Source organism: Balearica regulorum, chromosome 17 (genome assembly GCF_011004875.1).
Source record: "Balearica regulorum gibbericeps isolate bBalReg1 chromosome 17, bBalReg1.pri, whole genome shotgun sequence".
Classification (NCBI taxonomy): domain Eukaryota; kingdom Metazoa; phylum Chordata; class Aves; order Gruiformes; family Gruidae; genus Balearica; species Balearica regulorum.
Genome location: NC_046200.1, coordinates 4,059,637 through 4,081,040, shown reverse-complemented (window position 1 = coordinate 4,081,040; position 21,404 = coordinate 4,059,637). Strand labels below are relative to the sequence as shown.

General features: G+C 39.8%; 3 protein-coding genes across 5 annotated transcripts; 1 reads left to right on the top strand and 2 right to left on the bottom strand.

Moving 5' to 3' along the window:
* Positions 1-46: 46 nt before the first annotated feature.
* Positions 47-10,812, bottom strand: TCTN2 (tectonic family member 2). Its single transcript, XM_075769946.1, has 18 exons — positions 10,651-10,812; positions 9,724-9,837; positions 9,338-9,411; positions 8,700-8,895; positions 8,347-8,447; positions 7,813-8,009; positions 7,454-7,577; positions 6,688-6,823; positions 5,929-5,994; positions 4,953-5,081; positions 4,632-4,709; positions 4,220-4,300; positions 3,796-3,907; positions 3,297-3,400; positions 2,753-2,909; positions 1,611-1,736; positions 1,069-1,157; positions 47-282 (listed from the first exon to the last, which is right to left on the bottom strand). The coding sequence occupies exons 1-18, from the start codon at positions 10,727-10,729 to the stop codon at positions 167-169; spliced, it is 2,079 nt and encodes a 692-aa protein (XP_075626061.1). The 5' UTR covers positions 10,730-10,812; the 3' UTR covers positions 47-166.
* Positions 10,813-11,163: 351 nt separating this feature from the next.
* GTF2H3 (general transcription factor IIH subunit 3) lies at positions 11,164-16,863 on the bottom strand. 2 transcript variants are annotated; one of them, XM_075769319.1, is made up of 13 exons: positions 16,729-16,863; positions 16,273-16,352; positions 15,805-15,914; positions 15,025-15,188; positions 14,705-14,767; positions 14,441-14,470; positions 13,630-13,658; positions 13,470-13,544; positions 13,172-13,225; positions 12,870-12,938; positions 12,647-12,782; positions 12,531-12,567; positions 11,164-12,446 (listed from the first exon to the last, which is right to left on the bottom strand). In XM_075769319.1, exons 1-13 carry the CDS (start codon positions 16,736-16,738, stop codon positions 12,377-12,379), a joined length of 927 nt encoding a protein of 308 aa, XP_075625434.1. In that variant the 5' UTR covers positions 16,739-16,863; the 3' UTR covers positions 11,164-12,376. The 2 variants fall into 2 exon arrangements, with proteins under 2 accessions (XP_075625434.1, XP_075625435.1); XM_075769320.1 differs by having other exon boundaries at positions 15,805-15,911.
* EIF2B1 (eukaryotic translation initiation factor 2B subunit alpha) lies at positions 16,797-21,351 on the top strand. Of its 2 annotated transcripts, none has more exons than XM_075769330.1 (9): positions 16,797-16,909; positions 16,981-17,082; positions 17,215-17,351; positions 17,434-17,550; positions 18,032-18,144; positions 19,031-19,099; positions 20,101-20,176; positions 20,358-20,483; positions 20,907-21,351. In XM_075769330.1, exons 1-9 carry the CDS (start codon positions 16,897-16,899, stop codon positions 21,060-21,062), a joined length of 909 nt encoding a protein of 302 aa, XP_075625445.1. In that variant the 5' UTR covers positions 16,797-16,896; the 3' UTR covers positions 21,063-21,351. The 2 variants fall into 2 exon arrangements, with proteins under 2 accessions (XP_075625445.1, XP_075625446.1); XM_075769331.1 differs by having other exon boundaries at positions 16,831-16,900.
* The last annotated feature ends 53 nt before the right edge of the window (positions 21,352-21,404 follow it).

Below are 21,404 nucleotides of genomic sequence, written 5' to 3'. Positions count from 1 at the left end.
CTCACGGCGAACCCCGAAAACCGGGATGGAAAAAGGAGCCCTGGCATTTTATGTAGCTTTAAATGTTTATATAAAATGTCTACAAAATTCAGGAATATTCATCCATACATTTTACCCGAAAGTACTTAAAATATTAAGAAAAGTTGTTCTCCGTACGCGAACATTTTTAAACCAAGGAACTGTTCAACAGTTCAGAAAACCAAGGGTTACTCAGAATCGCTGCAAGTAGAACAAGAAATGCCAACGACAGGCCTTTAGCAAGACACTGGGAATATGGTTCTCCTGAAAAAAAGGAAAAGAAAAAAAAAGTATAAGCATATAAGAGCTAAATTTTAGTTTAGACAACAACCCAAGAGATACAGATTGAAATATATGCATAGCTTGAATAAGATGCTTCATACTTATAAAGTTTCATGCTCTGTGTAACTTTAGTCCCTGAAGTTGTGCAGATGATAAACACGGGCAGTTGCCTCTGTCCACACAGCTCTTGGAACAGAGTCCAGGTGCCTTGATGCCCTTTGAAATGCCAGATATTTTATCTACAGTCTCCCAGAAAACATAATCCACCACAGTTTTACACAGAGGAAATTTAAAAATTAACTGTCCTTACCAACATAGCAATTTTTTAGTGGAACTGGTGTGGGCTGACTGAAAAAATGCATCCTGGCAAAGCGAGAAACAAAGTCTCCCTCCACCCTTCAAGGGCAATGGCACACACTGACAATGCTACAATTACAGTAGGAAATGGAAACACAACAGTATCAAAAAGTGAAATATTCTCCTCCCTCCCAACTCTAAAGGGGAGTGAAGAAGAATCTCTCTGCCAAACAGATACTCACAAAATTTCAAGCTTATTCGGAAAGTACTCCCAGTAATTATTTTTTCTACTAGTCTTAACTACAAAATGAATGCATTTATCAAGGAAAAAAATAAACAGACTTTTTGGACTATGCTTTCTACAAGAGAAATTTTAATTCTTTCAGACAAAACATTCTTTCAGACTGAACTCCACACATCTAATTATGTTTCAAAGAAATATGGCCAGTTCATGGCATTCCACATTTTTACCTGTGTAAAACCGTGTCAACGGATAAAAAAGTTGTGGCCAGCACACGTCATTTCGATTGCAGTCAAATTCTGTATAATTAATCTGAAATCTGAAGAAAAAACAAAACAAGCTTATTAACTACAGTACCAGACCACCAGCACAACTGGAAAAAATGGAGTGAAAATAAAACTAAACCACAAGCTTCTCATTATTCTCTTATGACTCTCTTCTCTAATGGAAATGGGAGCCTCCCCTCTGCTCCATTTCTGTCATTTTTAGGTATTTAGTGATGAACATTTTCAGACAATGGATATTTTGGGAGCCTCACACAGCACAGAAGCTTGTCTGCTAAAACCAAATGACAGCTTCGCAGGGGAATTTACAGGCCTTCATGTTCTCGATGCTCCTGGGGAAGATTGTCACTAACAGAATTGTTAACTCAATAAATCTTTGAACCAGACCTTTTTGGTCTGTACTCCACCAAACTAAAGTAACCTTTTGATCAATGCGATTCACTTCTGCTTAACATAATGCCAAGAATCAATGTTTTTACAAAAATTACCTTGTCATTGGAATGGGTGGCTGAGCTGGTACTTTAATAAACTGAACCGAAGCAGTGATGGGAAGAAAGCTGATGCTGTTTTCACAGATAAGCCCGCACTGGAATTGCCATATGACTGTTGAGTAACTGTAAGAATATGCATAACTATTACTTGAGGGCTGTAAATGGAAATTTAGAACCTAAACATAACCATGAAAGGATTTCAACACCATGCAGGGAGAGAACTCGCAAAGTCTGGAAATGAGGGAAAGTGGAACAGAATCCCACTTACATGATTGTAATTGACTTGGAAAAATAAGTGTTTGCAAAGTGAAAATTCTGTTTCAGGAAAGAATAAAGCACTTACCACAGCTCTCAAGAAGAGGTCTACATTGGGGTAAGCCAGAACACAGGACAATGTTGTAGCTTCCACCATGTGACAAATTAAAACATTCTTCTGATGGAATGCCCTGCGTACACCCACTACTGGCAGCACAGAATCACAGAATGGTTTGGGTTGGAAGGGACCTCAACCCAGTTCCACCCCCCTGCCATGGGCAGGGACACCGTCCACTAGCCCAGGTTGCCCAAAGCCCCATCCAACCTGGCCTTGAACACTTCCAGGGAGCCAGGGGCAGCCACAACCTCTCTGGGCAACCTGTGCCAGTGTCTCACCACCCTCACAGGGAAGAATTTCTTTCTAACATCTAATCTAAATCTGCCCTCCTTCAGCTTCAGGCCATTCCCACTTGTCCTGTCACTCCATGCCCTTGTAAACAGTCCCTGTCCAGCTTTCCTGTAGGCCCTTTAGGTACTGGAAGGGGCTCTAAGGTCTCCCCGGAGCCTTCTCTTCTCCGGGCTGAACAACCCAAACTCTCTCAGCCTGTCCTCATAGGAGAGATGCTCATAGATTTTATTAACTATTTCAGTGAAGTAGAAAGATTATCTACTTTAAACCATTGATTTTTTTAAATTTTAATTTCAAAGGAAGAAAGGCAAACCTGGTTGTGATCAAAGGAATTTGAGTTGCACAAATAAAAGGCATGTTACAAATTAGAAATAATAAAATAACATTTTTGTTTGTAAAATAATCTGGGTATATTAGGTAAGCAAGTCTCAAAATGAAACATCTATGTGTCAGCCAGAGACACAACTTGCTCTACCTGATCTGCACAGCAAGAATTTCCTGCTGGGGAATCCCTTGTACTGCACCCACATCAGCAAAGATTACGCGAATATTCAGATTTGCAGGAATATCTGGACAAATGCCTTTTAAGCTTCCAGTGCTCACATTGGTATCAGAATTAAATGGATCAAGACCTGTTGAGGAAAATAGAATTATTTAAATGGAAATACTACAGAAAACATTATATTTTCCATAATTATATTATTGTCATAGTCCAATGAAATACTGGTAACTGTCACACAAGAAAAAATGTTTTCTTGATATAAAATACACAAAAAGGAGTACTTTATCAACAGAGAACTAAAATACAAAGTCATATGGGTACAGGCTGACAGTAAAATACATGTTAGTGCAGTGTCCGTATACATACTGAGTTATATACATGGGTGTACATATATGGATGCATGGATCCAGACACACATCTTTAGGCACTTGAAATTACATCTTGGTTTTATTTTGAGATGCTCTATTCATCCTATGGGCATATTTAGATTACAAACACCACCACAAACCTCACTTACGTATAATTTCCACCCAGTCACTTAGATCACTGTAACTTGAACTGCCCCTCTTTCCAATGTGAGTAGCTTGTATTAATGAATTCAATTTCTCAGTTACGTTTCCTCTGCAAAATAAGAACGTAAGATTACACAAAAAGTACATCTGCACTGTCTACCACTCTGGGTTGCAATATTATTATATCGTAATATGAGTTTCCTCTGAAAGATGTTATCACTCAAGAAAAACAAACTTGAACTACTGAGTTATCTGCTGAAGGGAAGAAATGGCAAAGCATTCCACCCCAACATAATCCTCATTGGAATAGAGAGACATCTGAGTGAAACTATTATTATAATATCCCTTTTAAAAAAAAGTGAGACTATCAGCCAGAGAAAACTGAAATGCATACATGAACATTTAAAAAGAACATAATGGTGCTGATAGTAGGCACTTGTAGAGAATCATGTAATAAGCAGCAAGAGGGATGCAGGGAAAAACAATTCAACCTACATAGCTCACCTTAAAAGGCTGCAATCTTCATTAATATCAACTTCTAGAGTGCACCCAGAGAATGAATCTAGTCCAAATAAAACTGGTGTATAAGTTGCCAACGTACATAAACCTCTGCCAGCTGTGAAATGAAAACATCTTACTTGAGCTTTCCTATATCAACTGTTTAATCTCTAGCTTTCAACTTTGTGCAAAAATATCAGACATCAGAATGCAAAACACTAAGTGGTGTATTTCAAATACAGGTACAAGTCCACTCAAATTTTCCAAGAACACATTAGAGGCTTACTCACTTAAGTTTGAACAAAGGCTAAGGAATAATCTAGAAAAGCAAAATTTGGCAGAGATTCTTAACTAAAATATGTAAAAAAAAAAACCCCAAAAACATTTTAGCATTAGCTGTAGTTGAAGTTGCAACCTCACAAGCCAGTACCTGGCTGCCAAATGTTTAGGCTTCCAAAAGTATCAGAAGCATTCATATTTGCTGCTCTCACTGGTTTTCCAACTTGATAACCTAAACATAGAAGGGTAAATTGTGAACACTGTACAAGAATCTATAAGCATTAGCATTGTTTTAATAATAAATGTCATCAATCTTGAAGTACATGAACAGACATTTCCATTACAGTAGGAATACGCTCACTTTAAATAATCAATATCTATATAGCAAAAGCATAAGAACCCATCACCACTATTACAATTGGTAATGCATTAAGGCAGGAAGGTGGGGGCTAGCAACATAAAGAAGTATGAAAGAGAAATAAAACATAGTCACTGATAATAATCTGTACAGTAAAAATTTTTTTTTCTTTTCACTTTTAAGCAGCAAAATAAAGTATTAATACCTGGATTCCAAAACAGTTCTGTTGCATTAGTACTCTTTAGATTTTGAAATTTGACTGTGAATCTCTGTGTCAGTATTTCTGGTAAAAGAAAAAAATATGAATTTACTTTTAAATAAGTAAATTAGCAAAAAGTATGCTCTATGTAGGATACAAACTTCCACTCTTCCTTAGTAATGGAAATCAGCCCAATACAATTTTCCCTGGACTTTGGAAAGAAAATTTTTTTTTAAGAAGTATTAGTAAACAAGAGATTATATGACAGAATTTCCATGCTGAAGAAAAAAAAGTAAATAAAAAATCATAAAAGAAATTTCATGATACCTCCATCACATAGACTTCCAAGAAAGACCGTGACATTTATTCGCTCTATGTTCTTGTCTTTCCAAATGAACGTATAGTGCTCTGCAAAAGTTACATTTTGACATAGAACCTCAGCAGTACGAAGGCTTTCTGGCAGAAGAAATAAAAAGGCCATAATGAAAAACACTGCTTATTAGAAAGCAATCTTACTGTAGCTGAAAAAGAACACATTAAAAAACTCTGGCAAAGTTCTGGAAATTATTCATCTTTCTGAGAATTTATTTTACTGTTTAAGTCCCATCTTATTAGGACAGCATGACAGCACAATCCCATAGCTTATCAATATTTTAACATCAGCAGTTCCAGGTCCTTTTGTAGCTAAACCTCTCCAGAGGAGCCCAGCACTGGACTTATCACTGGACACATCACCAGCTGATGCAATTCTCTGGACTCAGGACTCCCTCTGCTTTCATCTCATCCCTCCCAGGGAGCCATCACTGCCCAGGAAAACACATTAGCTTGGATTCCATTAGTTTCATTTGTGCTGCATTATCCTCCCACTGCCTGGGAACCACTGTTCTACATCAAATGACTGCTTCGTTGGCTGAAAAAGGCCCTTAAAAAGGCACGAGAGCTTACAAAACAGAGGCATATACATCTGCTTACAGTCTGCCGATCCCACTTACATGTTCATCCTGGAAATTTTTTTAAAGCATTGTCTATATCTTTGTTTGGGTTTTTTTTTTTCCCTTCTTAAAAATTATTTTTGGTGTAAGCTAAGGGACCTGATTTCTTGACCAACTTTAAATGAAGTTGAGGTAAATTAAATACTTTCTGCTTTGCAGTAAGCCAAACAGTTTACTTTTTGAATATTAGATAACATACAAGATCAATCCCAAGAATTGTGGCAGGTAAACATTTTAGGCATCAAAATAATCTGTTTCTTATATAGTCCAGGTTAGGCAAGAAACATATTTATTAAATGGAAGAGACATACCACTTCCAGTAATGAATTTGCCCATGTCAGCGATAGTCCTATAGATGACATTTTGCTGGATGAAGTCTGAGAATAAAAAACAAACACTGCAGTAATCCTGACTAATAAGAGAGATAGACATACTGTTTTCACATCCAAGGTTCAATGCTTGTTGTTATGAAAATGGAGTAGAAAATTATTTAGAAAATTAATTTTCATAAAGGCCCAAACAGTTTATGTATTTTGAGAGCACAGCTAGTTATCTCTGGGTCTTACAAAGGTAATATAGGCAAACAAAATTAGACAATTACATAGTGTAAAATGAATTATCTTCATGCTGGCAATCATATTATCTCAAACTCCAGATGGACATTTCGTAAGTATATGCTTTTGTAATGTAGAAGGTAACCACTTCTCACTAATTCTAAAATGATGATACCGCACCCTCTTGACAGAAAAAGGGCTCTGCAACAGACTGAAAATAGAAAGTGGGAGGGATGCTCTGTTCTGTCATGTGTAGCCATATCCAGTACAAGTCACCAGAAACAGAAATGGGAAACAAAGGCCAATCCCACAATTTTGTATATCCTAAATATTGGAAAATACTGGGACACTTGCTGGAAGGTCATCAGAAACAGGAATAGAACATCCCCAAATGCTGAACTATAGTGTAACAAGGACATTACATGGAGCTACTATGTCAACAGCCCTCTGCTATGTTCTGTTCTAGCAGCTCTGAGAACCATAAAACATATTTCCATTAGGGCTTACGCAGCATACCTCCAGTACCACTGTTTATCTTCACATCATGGGGCAGTCCTTCCTTGTAAGACGCTAGATTGGTAAGGCATTTGACATCAAAGTTCTGGAGATACGCTACAGGGGCATTTCCAACACACTGTCCAGCCATTGATTGCTGCAGGTAGTTCAACAGAAATAAGTGTCGGACCCTTTTCTAGCCCTTTGCTTTTCATTTCAAGACTATTTGTTAGTGAAATGCTCCAAATGTGTACTACTATGACACATTGACAAACAAGTAATCTGATGTTATCAAAATACCTCAATATATAGCGAGAGAGGTTAACATTTAAAAAGCACAGCTTTCAAAATAGTTTCAGTGGATAATTTGTCAAAATAATTATAACCAACGAGTCTCTCTAAAATGCAAAGGAATTAAAAAAAAGGTACAACCAGATGACTAAAATTCAAAGGGGAAACCAACTATAGTGCTCAGTAATGCAGCAGGCAAACCAGAGAATACAGAAATATTATAAGTCATAAACTATTAATTGGCATGCCAAGCTTGCTTTTACCTCTTGAAATAATTAAAATATTACTATTTTAGGGGCTGGGCAGGGGGATCAGGAAGAATAACGTTTACTTTTATTAAGGATTTTGTGCCTTTTTTTTTTTTGTGAAAAATACATTCCATCGCTTCGCAACTGCAAGTTGCAGAATCTGGTTACAAAGCCATAAGGAGTGCGATATATGGAGAACAGCAAACAAACCAAGAGGAACCAAAATCCCCTAAACATGAAGTAATTACCTGGGGAATGGTAAAATACTCATTTTCTTCTGTCATAATTGGATCTCCTTGTCTGTAACCAGTGAAAAGTTTCCCAGAAGAAGTTTGTAAAGGGATCTTAAATGAAGGAACTTTGGGTGTAGAACTGCAAACAAGTTTAAAAATTAATCAGTTCTTTACTCTCTACCTCACACAAATAGTTATTCATTTGCTTTCATGTCCCATGTTCTCATTCTCTACGAATGATATTTCTCTATTTGCACTTAAAGTCCACACCTTAAAATTCCAATTTCAAAATAACTTTTGTTATAAAAACAGGTTATATTTTCAGTAGCATGCCTAATGCATGTGTTGAGAAAATAAATTTTCTTAAGACTTACGTAGAGCCATGATAAAAGTAGCCAAGAAATGGTGTATTATTAAGAGAAGACTGTACACAAAGGAAGGGAAACCAGTCAGGGGTATATTCCATTGACTGAGAAGAGCACAGCTGATCAAAAGGTGGGTTTACATCTCCACCAAACACCCCAGTGAAACATGATTTGTTGAATAACTGCTTTAAGTCTGGTGTACATTCCTGAAAAGAAAAGAATGGTCATTTTTTAGCACAGTAATTGCACTAACATAAGCAACCTGATCTAGTTGAAGATGTCATTGCTCATTGCAGGGGGGTTGGATTGATGACCTTTAAAGGTCCCTTCCAATCCAAACTATTCTTTGCCTGTAATTATAGAATCATATCAAACCAATTTTGTAGAGAGAAGTCATATTTACTATCAGAAACACTGGAAAATCCAGAAAAGCCCTCTAGCCCCATCTAGTCTGAAGCATTCAGCACCTCTCTCCCCCCCAGAAAACAGAAAGAGCCTAGAAATCTTTAAACATTTAATCAAAGTTTAATATGAAATAAGTACCGGATCACAGCAACAACGAACATCACAAGCTCCAGCTGTCAAGTCACAAGGACAAGAGCCCAATGGCTGAAACACCTGGTTTGGGATGATAGTTGCATTTTCTGTAAAAGAATTTTAAAAAATAAAATTAAAAAAAAAAAAAATAGAAAATCAGATTAAATGGACTGGAATCCAAATAAATAGACCATGTGCATTGCAGTTTCTTCTGACTGTGTACACACCTTTTGTTGAAGTACATTAATGATTATTCAGTATCTCTTACTGCTGCCCAAATCCCAATTTTTATTTTTTCATACATAGAGGGAAAGAACAGCCAAAATACCATTTCTTCTTTAGCGTATCTAAACACTTACCTGACACATTTCCTGTAAAGGAAGAGTTGGCATATATTTCAGCTTGAATCAGGAGATGTGCCAATATCACTGAATCACGGCAAGCTAAAACCTGAAGTGTTTCAACCACACAGAGAGGTGTTGTGCAGCAGTCAGTGGCATTTGGCAAACACAACTGCAGATTTCTACTCAAGCTTATTGTCACTTTGGAAGTGTTCTGAAAAAATGCAAAATAAAGTTTGACAGCTTTGATGGGTTGTATTAAATTACTCTATTTACCCCTAAGGAATTATGTATAACATAACACTGAAGACAAGTCTAATAAATATAAATGTTCCAGAGCTCATGCCGTATAAACCACTACTTTTTTATTTCCATTAGCTCCTTCCAGCAGATCTGAAACAGTCTCAAATGCTACAGCCAGCCAGGAAGTACAGGCCATTCTGGAGAGGAGGACAACAAGGAACCAGTGTGAAAACTGCACCTCAGCAAACTCCAGCAAGGGCATACACAAAGGGATATGTCAAGGGAAAAAGGCAAGGGCAAGACATTCAAAAGTGGGTTGTTAGTATATTAACATTTTGCTAGTATTTCATTAGCCCTTAATATATGACAGTTCAATCCTTCCCATTTTAGGGAAGAATCAGTATTTTACATACCATACCAGGGGTTACATTCAAATTCCAATCACCAGCTCTTTTACTTCCACTGCAATTTGCAAGTTGCAGTTTTCCTGTATCAAAATAAAAATTTAAGAAGTATTCCACTGTCATTTAGAAAAGACTGGAAAATAAGAAGTACATTTACACTCCTCTTGTGCCTTCAAGTAGGCACACCCTCAGGCCCAGCTGACAAGGAATTAACAGAGGACTAAGGGCTTAATCAGCAGAAGTCCTTTGCAGCTCCTATTTCAGTAACTATTAAAACACTTAATTAAGTGCATTGTCATTTCTCCAATAATTTCAGTGTAAAAAAATATTAATAATTCAAACATATTTATTTACATACTATTGGGGGGGCAGGGCAGCAAGTGAAGTGTTCTTACCTGTCTCTTCATCTATAGGAGTTAAAATGATAGAAAAATTAACTCCTGAAGAATTTCCATGAAAAAATGAATTGACTCTGGGCCCTGACATATGGATAAATGAAGGCTGAAAGACTAAAAAAAACCAAAACAACAAAAAACAAATGTTAATACACATTAACTGAAAAAGCTAACATCTGCAAGACATATTTAGGTCTTCTGTTTGGGCTCAATTATTACCATCCTATATTTTAAATTGTCACAAATAGAAAATATCTTGTGATGCCTGGTACAGGATTGTATTCACATTCTTGCAAAGTGGGTTCACCGTAGCTTTCTATACCGCAAGTTTACATGTGTCAAGATGCTCAGTACGCACAAGGCAGGAGGCTGCAGCACTTGCTGGCCCATGCAAATGCTACGCAGGCCAGGCAACAACATATTTAGCATTTCTTGCTGACTTCACACCTTTTATCTTGTGGCCATGAAGTTTACCAGGGTGTACCACTACCTGTAATGTGGTAATTGTGGACTACTGCCCTCAGCACATGGACATAGTTTCATGGTTAGGGCTCCAAATTGGGAGTTTCACTAGAATTTCCTTTACAGACTTTACCAACTTGAGAAGTCCAAGAGAAGCAGCTCCACCTGTCACCTCTCCGAATCTGCCCCAGTGCTAAGCAGCAGCAGGACCCTCCAGGGCCAGCACCTTCGGGTTGGGGCACCAAAAGCCCACGACCTCCAAGTCCCAGAAAGCCTCATCATCATCCCTCGGGGCCTCCGTGGCCTCACAGGGCAGGCAACACCGTTAGCCACTCAGGGAAGGTCCCGCCGCCGACCGGCCCTCTTTTCCGCGCACCCGCGGCCACCCTTTTGGCCCCCTTCCCTCAGCAGCCTCCCCCCCCCGGCGACCACCTTTCATCGCGGCCCCTGACGCCCTTCACCCACCGGGGTCCCAAGCCCACCGCCCGGGACAAGGTGCCGCCAGCAGCAGCAGCAGCAGCGCCCCGAGGAAAGCAGCCGCCATGGCAGCTAAGGAGGGCTGCGCCGCGGAGCCGGCTGCCGCCCGACCGCCATCTTGCGGCGACAGCGCGGCACCATGGCAACGGAAATGGGCGGGAAGCGCTGCCGGGGGCGTGACTGCCTCTGGGGAAAGGCGAGCCGGGGAGCGCGGGCAGGCGGCGGGGGCCACCGGCAGACTCTGCGGCCGGCCACTCAGCCCGGCTGGGCCGCCTCTGGCCCCCCGCCTCACGGTAGCGATCGCACAGCAGAGAGTGGGATCAACCAAGCCAGCCCAGACGAGACCGCCCCTCATCTTCTCACCTAATTCCACACAGACCTCGTCCTCCCTCAGGCAATCCATCTAGTGCCAGACTGCACTGCTACTTTTACTCAGTAAAATTGCAAGAAAGGGGTGTAGCTCACCCTTCAAAAATATCTGTTACTATAGCAATATCTAACCACATTTGAAAAATATTTTATTACAAACATTGTATACAAAGTAAGTTATAAATACAGCTTTTGTAAAGCAATAAATTGCTTTTGGCAATCAAACAAGACAGTAAGAGACTGGCACTTAGTACAACTGTTACATTTGTGACAAAAACTTCATGCAAATATCAAGACATGACATGAATTCCTGTATACACCTTAGGAAAAAAAAAGTTGGGTTTTTTTGTGTGGGAAACAATTACTCTGTATTTCTCTCAGGGGAACATCAGTTACTAGCAACAGGTAAAACCACCAAATTGTACAGTTATCTTTTAAAAGCAGGAATTTTTTGTTTGCTTAAACCAAAGCCACGTTCAGAAGCACGCAGAACACCCTCAATGTTCTGACATAAAGAACACCAATCCAAAAGTCTTCCTTCTTGTCAAATGCCAGACATAAAACTACATTAAAAAAAGCGTGCCTGCTGTCATATTACATAGAATTCTATTTTTTGTTTTCCAGTTTCAAAATATAACCTTCATGACTAACCAGCTAGTTTGCATTTACTGCAGTTATTTTAAACAAAGGGAGGCCTTTTTATTGATGGATGAAGAGATATCCAATTGAGAAAGAAATACCAAAGACAGAACAATCAAAGGAATACAAATACACATAAGTGCATATGCAGGGGAATTGGCATAAAAAAAAAAGAAAATTTTAAAAAAGTGGGTTCTAAGCCATGTTGAAAATGTTGCATCATTTATTTTGAAATTGATACTGTTTCAGTCCAAAAATTGCTAGCAAAAGCTAGCAAGAAGTTGAAGTCCCTGAATAACATAATGCTAAGGTTCTGACCCTACACACCAGAAATGGTCATTCTTACCTTTCCACCAACACAGAAAAAGAATCAGAGCTTGTTTGTCTTTGAAAATAACTTGGAGGTGTGAAACTTTGCAGTGGCCAGAATACCTTTTACTTCACAAGGTCTGTCTCTTAACAGCCTGTAACCTCTGGAATTAAGAATTAGTATTTAGACTAGCACAAGTTACATGGTAATACAGTGATTTGTTACTTAAAGGGCTGTGTAGAAAACATACAATTTAAATATTTATCCCTTAAGAAACAAGTAGTACCACTGCATACAGCTCTCATTCATATCCAATAAAAAGTGCCATCAATTTCTCACGTAAATTCCATTTCATGGAATTATTGGAGGAGGTAATGATGTATTTACATAATGTTGTTACACAGCTAACTTTAATTTCTTCTTCTTAGCTTTCATGACAGGTGGCAATGAAATTTTGAAAGCAGTCCTGAAACAAAATGCAAAAGGAACTGTCAGACACACTGGACATATTTCCACACCCACCCCCAAAACAAGAAGAAGAAACACTTACTCGCATGTACTACAAATAGGACTGAAGTTGCAGAATACTGGAAAATAAAAGAATTGGCTTTCACTAAAACAATTCATTTGAATGTAAATCAGACTCTTAAATATTTATAAACTTACTTGACAAGCACACAGAGCACACGTAACCAATTTCAATAAGATTTCGATGACAGAAGCATGCAGCTCTGTAGTCAACGTGAATAGGAGGTGGAAGGACAAGCTGTGATCTTTGCTCTTGATCAGGGAGAAACACCCACTGCAGGAATACAGAAAAAATATTTTGCAAATTGGAACTGCTGTATTACCTTGTCAATGAAGTCAGTGAGATTTTTACATGGCTTACCAACAGATATTGCAGAAGGGATGGCATGTGGGGCACTTTCAAATATATGCCACCTGTAATGTCACAAGCCTGGAAAGCAGAGAGCATGATCAGATTGTTATGTTCTATGAGATTAACAGGATATTTAAAATATCCACATACTGCACAAGGCCTGCATGTTGGAAGTGTCAGACGCACTGAACTTTTTTCCACAACCACTCTTGAAACAAAGGAAAGAGGAAAGCTTTAGAATATGTCAAACTATCTAGCATCAAGTATCAACAAATAATTGTAAAGAGCAAATAAGAATAGGAAGTCTGTACCTGTTGTAGAAGACCTGAATCAGAGTCCAGGACACAGGCATCAATCAAAATACTCTGCAAGAGATGAAAAACAAAAAATTCAGCTAGGACCAATGTAGCCTCATCAGTGTTACTGTCACAACCTGTTTCCCCTATAAATGCACTCCAGATATAAACGCACATGTTTTTACTGCTGCAGGATCACCACAGCCAGTGGGAAGCTCTTTCCCTTGATCAGAACATAATCTTAAGAAAAATGAAGAATTTTTATACCTTTGCACATTAATAAAAATATATATGAAAAAAATGCCAGCATCACCTGTTTCTGTGCTGCAAAGATCACATTCATGAAATTCATATATTGCAATGCACTGTCTTCTGCTGCTTTTATCACCTAAATAAAACAGTTCAAACTTGTTAGCCTACATAGTATCACTGGATTTCAAGACTAAAAGAAAACCGACAGCAGAAGTTCTTACCAAAATCCTTGATTTCATTTCTTGATTGGCTAAGTGTTAAAAAGAAAGAGAAATGCATGAGCACATTGTATTTATCACCTGTAGTTTGCCCTTTTAATTCTGTAGCATCTAAGATCTTGGTTAGATATCTAACATCCAAGGTGTTAGATCTAACGGCTCAGTTAAAAAATGAATATGAAACTTTTACAGTCCCAGTTACAAGCATCTGTGGACTAGTTCAGACTTGTTATGAAAGCAGACCCATTTCATTTATTGTCCAAAAGCAGTTAAATGTTGATCAGGAAAGAAATGTTCAAAGCTGTTCATTACCAATTCACTGGCTGAAACACATATCTCAAGTTATATAGTATTTCTCATTGAGGTAATCTGAAATGTATAGCCCATTGCAAAACCATTTACACAAATAGCACTTTTCCTGATTATAAAAATCACAAGAGGAATGCCAAAACTGAGAAGAATTTCAACTCTCATCCCAGCTCTGCAGGTAGTCCCTTTGGAAGGGGATTTGTGCAGCACGAGACTTTCAAAAAGTTCCTCTCAACCTCCAGTTGTTCTAAAGACATTCCAGTTTCAGTATCACTTGTTTCACATGCATGCAACAGAAAATCAGAATAAGAATGTGGATTAATGATCAAGACCTTTACTTCTAATCCTCACCCAGACCTAGTTTAAACTGGACAACTTCAAATAAACCTGTACCTATTATTGTCAATTCTGGAAACGGGGTCTGTCAAAACATAAGCATCTTTGTTTGTACTCAGATATATTCAAATATTTAAGTAAGTATTCAAAACAGGAGAAGAGGCATTACCTTTTACCTCTTTGCTCATCTTGTTGATATCTATATTAGCTGACATTAAGGAATCTACATTCTGTTCCTGGAAATAACTCCAGTATCCATACCATGTATTCACCACCTTAGCCAACACGCATTTTAATAAGCATGACCCATAGTTATCAGGTAAATGTTTCTGGTTTTAGTATTATTACAGAACAGGAATAGTAAAACTTAATTAGTGTTATAAGAAACAATCTTAAAATAAAGGCTTTGAAGATTCTGTGATCAAAAGGATACAACAAAGTGCTTTAGCAAGTGATCCTGCTAACAGAGTTTCTGTTTGCTGCCCCCTCATATCAGCTGCAATACAAGAAGAGTTGCAAAAGTTACTTTTATATCTAAAAACAGTTGCTGAACTTCACCATATAAAATACTACAAGTTTTATCTTTGGCAAATAGTGTTAATACACAGGCCTAAAGTGTCAAGCATAATAAACTCATCTACTTTAAACATTTTGAAATGCACATGATCAAAATAAAGGAAATTCCTACAGCTCCTTGAGAGTCCTAGTGTTTTGCAATTCTGCATATTAAGCCTAGAATTTTCTTTTCCTCACTTTTTGTCATGAGGTCTTTAATCTCTTCTGCAATTGCATCATTTATTGCTGTTAACAACTCATATTTTCCATCCTTGCTGCCAGAGCAATTAGATTCCATGGAACTACTGCCATCTCCAAAGAGATCTGCAACAGCCCAACACTTCCCAGGGTACAAGAAACGGCTGAAACAGAGGAAAAACAGAGTATTAACATTTTGCCTTTAACCTTATAAGAAAAAATGCAATAAACTAACTAGCTGTAGACAGCAATACTCTGAAGTATACTTTTAAATAGTTTTAATACTTTAGACATTAAAGAGACTACATAAGGCAGGCAATCTTCAAAATCAAAATGGAGTAAAACCCACATTCACCTCCCTCCTTTCAAAGACATCTCTTAAGAGAACTGACAAATAGATACCATGCCTGCACTTAGGGGTAGATCCTGAGACTCATGAATATCTGGGGTTAAAATATCCACTAAACAGAAAACTTCTGCCACTTGTGTTGTCCTGCTCACCACATCTCTACCATCCTCTCTCCCGCTCTCCCCGTATATTTTTTTAAGTAAAATTCTATTTAAACCTCCCTTCTGTCTTATAAACCTTTTTGTTGTTTTATGTAAGACATTAAGTCAGATTATTTCTTTCCTACACAGTTCTAGTTAATTTCTAAGACAATGATATGTTACATGTTTTAAACCTAGTTTCATTTATATACTTCAATCCAACAAGAAAATTAGGAGACAGATATAGGAAAGTGCACTTTAAACATTTACACTGTTAAGAAGCAACTATACCTTTCTTGCGTGTGACTTGCTATTACAGCGAGCCTGTTGGTGCGATTCATAAATAAGTGTGAATTTCCCAGTACCATCGCTGCATCAATGCATTTTGATAGGGTGAACTGCTGGAAAAAAAGGGGGGAAAAGTAGATAATGGCACAATAATATTTACAGTTATGTGATTTAAAAGAAGTCTCTCAAATAACTGCAGTTAAAAGGTCTTGAATTTGAAGACACAGAAAGAGTTCCCTTTCTTAACAGGAAGCATTTAGAAAAAAAGTTTTGATAAGTACACAACGCTGGGTAGCTATTTTTAACAGAGTATTCTAATATCCATTATATCCATTTTAGCAGACAACATTAGCATAGTTCAGAAGTCAAAGACTAATCCCATTTATTGGCTACTTATTAACATTTCAAAAAAAAAAAAAGTTATTTCCCTCAGAAATCACCATCAGTAGTACCAACACCGAGAAGACATACCTCAGCTTCTCCTAGCGCCTTCTTTCCCCACCAGATAGGGTTGGTGTCAATGACGATGACCAGCAGGCTCAGCTCATCATCTGAAAAAGTCACAACACGGCAACGTCACTCCAAACCCCACGCAAACGCCAAGCAGCAGCGACTGCAGACCCCCGAGCAGAGAGGGGAGTTCAGAGGAGCCGGAGCCGGGCCGAGCCCGCGGCGGGAACACGGCGAACCTGCCGGCCGGGCGCCACGGAGCACCGCGGGCTGCCCACGGGCCTGGCGGAGCCTCACTTGGGAGGCACAGGGGCGATGAAGCCGTGCCCCAAGAGCCCCACTCTCGGCCGCCGTTCTGCCTTCTCCCGAAGGAAACCGGCCGCCGGAGGAACCGCAGCCCGACTTGCCCGAGGGCCGAAGCACACAGCTGATCACCGCTCGCTCCCCACAGCGCTCCCCAAGACCCCACCGCCTCACCCGCACTCATAGCGCCAGTCGGAGGTACCAGCTGCTCCCGGCGCCTGGAGATGACGCTAAGGCACGGCTCTACGTCATCCAAACGGGCCACGTCACGCGAATGACACCACGCCCAGGCGAGGCGGGCGGTGTGGCGGCGGCCGTGTGGAGAGCGGAGCGGCCGTGGCCATGAGTACGGACGGTAAGGCGAGCGGGGGGCTGGCGGCGGGGGGCAGCGCCGGGCCGGGTCTGACGCGCCCCGTTGCCTTGCAGACTTGATCGAGACCTTCAGGGCGCAGCTGAGGGACGACCCCGACGTCGCCTCGGCCGTGGCCGCCATCCGCGCGCTGCTGGGCTTCCTCAAGCAGGACCGAGGTGGGCCCGGGTCCCCTCTCAGCTCCAGGCGGGACGGGGTCCCCCCCCCCTCTGCCCCGGGTCTGCCCACGGAGAGGCCCGTGTCGGTGAGGCCTAGCCCTGCCCTAACCGCGTACCTCTGCCTTCCCGCAGGGGAGACCATCCAGGGCCTGAGGAGCAGTCTGCTGGATGCCATCGACACTCTGTCTCGAGTGGACTCCTCGGTGGCCGTCTCCTCCGGCGGGGAGCTCTTCCTGCGCTTCATCAGCCTCACCTCCCTGGAGTATTCGGTAAGAGCAGCTGCCCCCTGCTCGGCCGTGGTGCCTGGCTGGGAGACCCTCCAGCCTCACTGCAGACATCGCTGTTTTCCAGGACTACTCCAAGTGCAAAGAAATCATGATCGAGCGCGGGGAGATCTTCCTCAGGAAAGTATCTCTCTCAAGGAACAAAATTGCCAAGCTCTGTCATCCCTTCATCAGAGATGGTGCCGTAAGTAGGCTGAGGCAGGGTCACTCTTGATCTGGTGCTCTGCTGTTTGCAGTAATAGAAAAACAGAAGGGGGAAGGGAGCAAAGTTTACTGACATACACAACTGCGCTGTCTGATGGCGGCTTCTGTGAGCACATAGCTGTAACATCACCCTTTGCTTTATTTTGTTAAGACTCATCTCCTCCCCCTACTTCAATTTCCATGCAATCCAGCTTTAACTTGTGGTCTGCTTCTAAGTGGTGCTGAGGAGTCACAGCTTCAAGTTTGCATTTAAGGTACTAGATCATCATCCCTTGGCCGCATCAGGGCAGGCCACATAAAGTCCAACTCTCGGAGTGACTTGCTATCCTATGATTTGTAGAATTATTATTTGACATTGATGAACAGCTGTGTGAAGTAAAAGTGATGACATCATTAACAAAAGTAAAGGTTTCCCGAAGCTCAGCAAAAAGTAATGTCTGATTATTATTTTTTTTTGACAGCGAATATTGACGCATGCCTACTCAAGAGTGGTCCTCAGAGTGCTAGAAGCAGCTGTTGAGTCAAAGAAGCGATTCAGCGTTTATGTTACTGAATCACAGCCAGATCAAGCAGGGCAAGTACTCATTAATTTGTGTTTTATCTTGGTTAACAAGGTAAGTTACAGCTAGCATCAAACCTGTCATACCTTAAGAAAAGCTGCTAGGCTTGTTTGCAGCATTTTAAATGGTAACTGTCACTAATAATATCCTATTATTCTGGACAAGTAAAAAAACTCCAATATTAGCAAGTAGTTTCCTATAGTAAATTCTGATTAGTGTTACCTAGGTTTTCCTCAAAGGTTTTACAAAGTTTCAGTCAGTGCCAGGCAACCTGTGTTTCCCTTGGGAGATAACTGATATCTAGTTGCCTGCTTCAAAAGTAGGCTAAAATAATCAGTATTATCTTAAGCATAGCAAAGTAAAACATTTAGCTAACAATCTAGTTTGAAGATGCCAAATAAAGTGTATTACTGATAGGAAGAGAGCAAGCCTTCCCTCTTCAGAGCAGACACTGTTGTAGAAGTGTAGTAGTAAATCCTGCATACTGGATAATACGTGTTGCTACCAAGTCTTTCACTAGAATCAAAGATTTTCCAGCTTCACTGAAATAACTTCTAGCAATGCACCCCATGCTTTTATTACTTGTTTCATACACCCTGTTGATGGGAAAGCTGAGACAGTGTAGGTAATGTCATCTTAATAATGGTTCACTGACTCATCTTTCTGTAGCTGTAACTTCTGATTGCTAAAACAAACTGATTTTACTTTTGTTGGGTTTGTTGTAATCTGTTTGCTTCCATTTCTACATAAGAACTTATTTTCTCTTAGAGGGTACATCATAAACCAAAACTACAGGCAAGGGAACACAGGCAGTCACGGGTTTCAGTCTTTCACACAGTATTTTTCTAGCATTGTCTTTAAAGAAAAGTCTTTTAAGCTTCAAATGTGATTTTTTAATAGGCAAAAAATGGCAAAAGCCCTGAGGAAGCTCAGCATTCCCGTGACTGTGATTCTGGATGCTGCAGTTGGGTAAGTCTGATAATTACAGCTTAATATTGTTCTTCACAATTTTATTTTGGTAGCGTTATGTGTAAGTTTCCTAGAAGCTTGTTCAAACTGCAGAGGTTGTTACTTAGTCAGAGTCATCAAACAAGCTAAACAAGTTACACCTTTAGCTGCACAATTAGGGGAGCGCGTCTGCTACAAAACAAGTATTTGGTGTTTGCATGTTAGAATGAAAGAAGGAGTTAGACCTAAGTGTAGAACTTGGGGATATCTGTAAAAAAGAACTGAGATGCTATGCAAAAAGGCTGCTTTTTTCCTAATTTCCTAATCTGTGTTATCATTTCAGGGTTTCTTAAGCTATTTGCTAAATTACCGCTGCTTAGTATAAGTCCGAAACATGAGAAAAGAATGAACTACACTGTACCTGAACCTTAATTCTTGCAGAAGGGCAAAATGCCTGAGAGACTGTCTCCAAGAGAACACGTACCAACCCGTCTGCTTACCAAGGCACCTCTCTCTAGAGAAGATAGTGCCTTGAGTGGACAAGTCTACGAGTTCTGTTTAACACATTAAGCCTATCCAAATCACTTAGTCAATGGCTTTCTTTTTAGATCTGTATTTTCAATTAACAAAACACATTGGAGGGATGCAAAGACAGGGGAATTGGATGAGGAGCATCATGTGTGTTTGGCCAGAGTTATCACAGTGCAGTTACACTTTGCTGTGTAGTTAGTATCTTGTCACTGGCACCCACATTCCTGTAACCGAGTATCACTCAGATTTCAACTTCTTCCAGCATTTACGCAATTCCTGAGGTCAGGTATGGCTGGAGAAGATACTTAATATTCCTGCCAGGCAAGATGAAAGCTCACTCCAAGGATGTGTAACAGCAGGTGGACTTATATAGGTAGATGAAGCTAGTTCAGAAAAGCAAAAGACTGTTCAAATTACTAATTTCTGTTCTGTTCAGCGAGTCCTTTGTCATATTACCCAGTAAGACTTGGATTTTTTCCCCCTTTGAACAGCTACATTATGGAGAAAGTGGACCTGGTGTTAGTTGGTGCTGAAGGTGTAGTTGAAAGCGGAGGCATTATTAACAAGGTAATAGGTAGTGAGTTTATTACATCATTCTGTAAACTCTAGACTTTTAAATTCAAGGCTTTCTGAAAAATCTTTTCTACTTGGACATTATCCAGTAAATGTCTATTTATTGTTGGAAACTGGGCAGTATTATGTTGTGCTAGCACCGAATCTGCATGTTGTTTTCCATCTGTCTCCACAGATTGGCACTAATCAAATTGCTGTGTGTGCCAAAGCTCAGAATAAACCATTTTATGTGGTAGCAGAAAGCTTCAAGTTTGTAAGGCTTTTCCCTCTAAATCAGCAGGACGTCCCAGATAAGTTTAAGGTAAGAGAAATTCAAATTACTTCTTAGCCAGCTAAGATGCACGCTTACATGTCTATGAATAATTTTCATCTAAGCATGTCTCCATTTATCTGGATCTCTCTACTATAGCTTACTTTACGTAATATGGAGTTGCTCCATGTTACAGTCAGATGTCAAACAGCTGTAATTTGTCATAATACCAACATTTAGTTCCTAAAGTGGCTCCTTTGGGGCACAGGACCAGCTGAAGGCAAGAAAATCAAATTGATACACTTCAGAAGTACAGAATGAATTTTATACAGAAGATAAAACAGCTGAGGCCAAGGTGGCACCGGCCTGTGCCTCACTTTACAGCAACTGACTTCCTTCAGTTTTACCACAAACATCTGCTTGAGGTTTTAACTTGCAGTTGTGCAATAACTAATGGTCTCTGTTTCCTTTTAGTACAAAGCAGACACTCTGAAAACGAGTCAGAATCTAACAGAGGAGCACCCCTGGATTGACTACACATCACCGTCACTAATTACGTTACTTTTTACAGACCTTGGTGTGTTAACTCCATCAGCTGTCAGTGATGAACTTATTAAACTCTATCTGTAACAGAGGACTCAGTGTACAGGATGTATCTTCTTCAATGACTATCACAGTTGTAAGAACTTGGAAGATAGAAGTTACATGGACGCAGTAAGGAGATGGCGTTATAAGGATTAATGTAATTATCGGGCGCCTTGAGTTTTTAAAGTAAAACATTACATGCGGATGGACCACTGTTAAAAAAAAAAATCCAAAAGTTACTACAGCTTCTAAAAACCTAAAATAAATTATTTTAAAGATGACTGAAGTATTTTGATATTGTAAAATAAAACACCTTACAGTCTATTCAAACTCATGCTGAGGTATGCTGTTACTTACTGACCTGTGGTATGTACCTGAATAAAACCA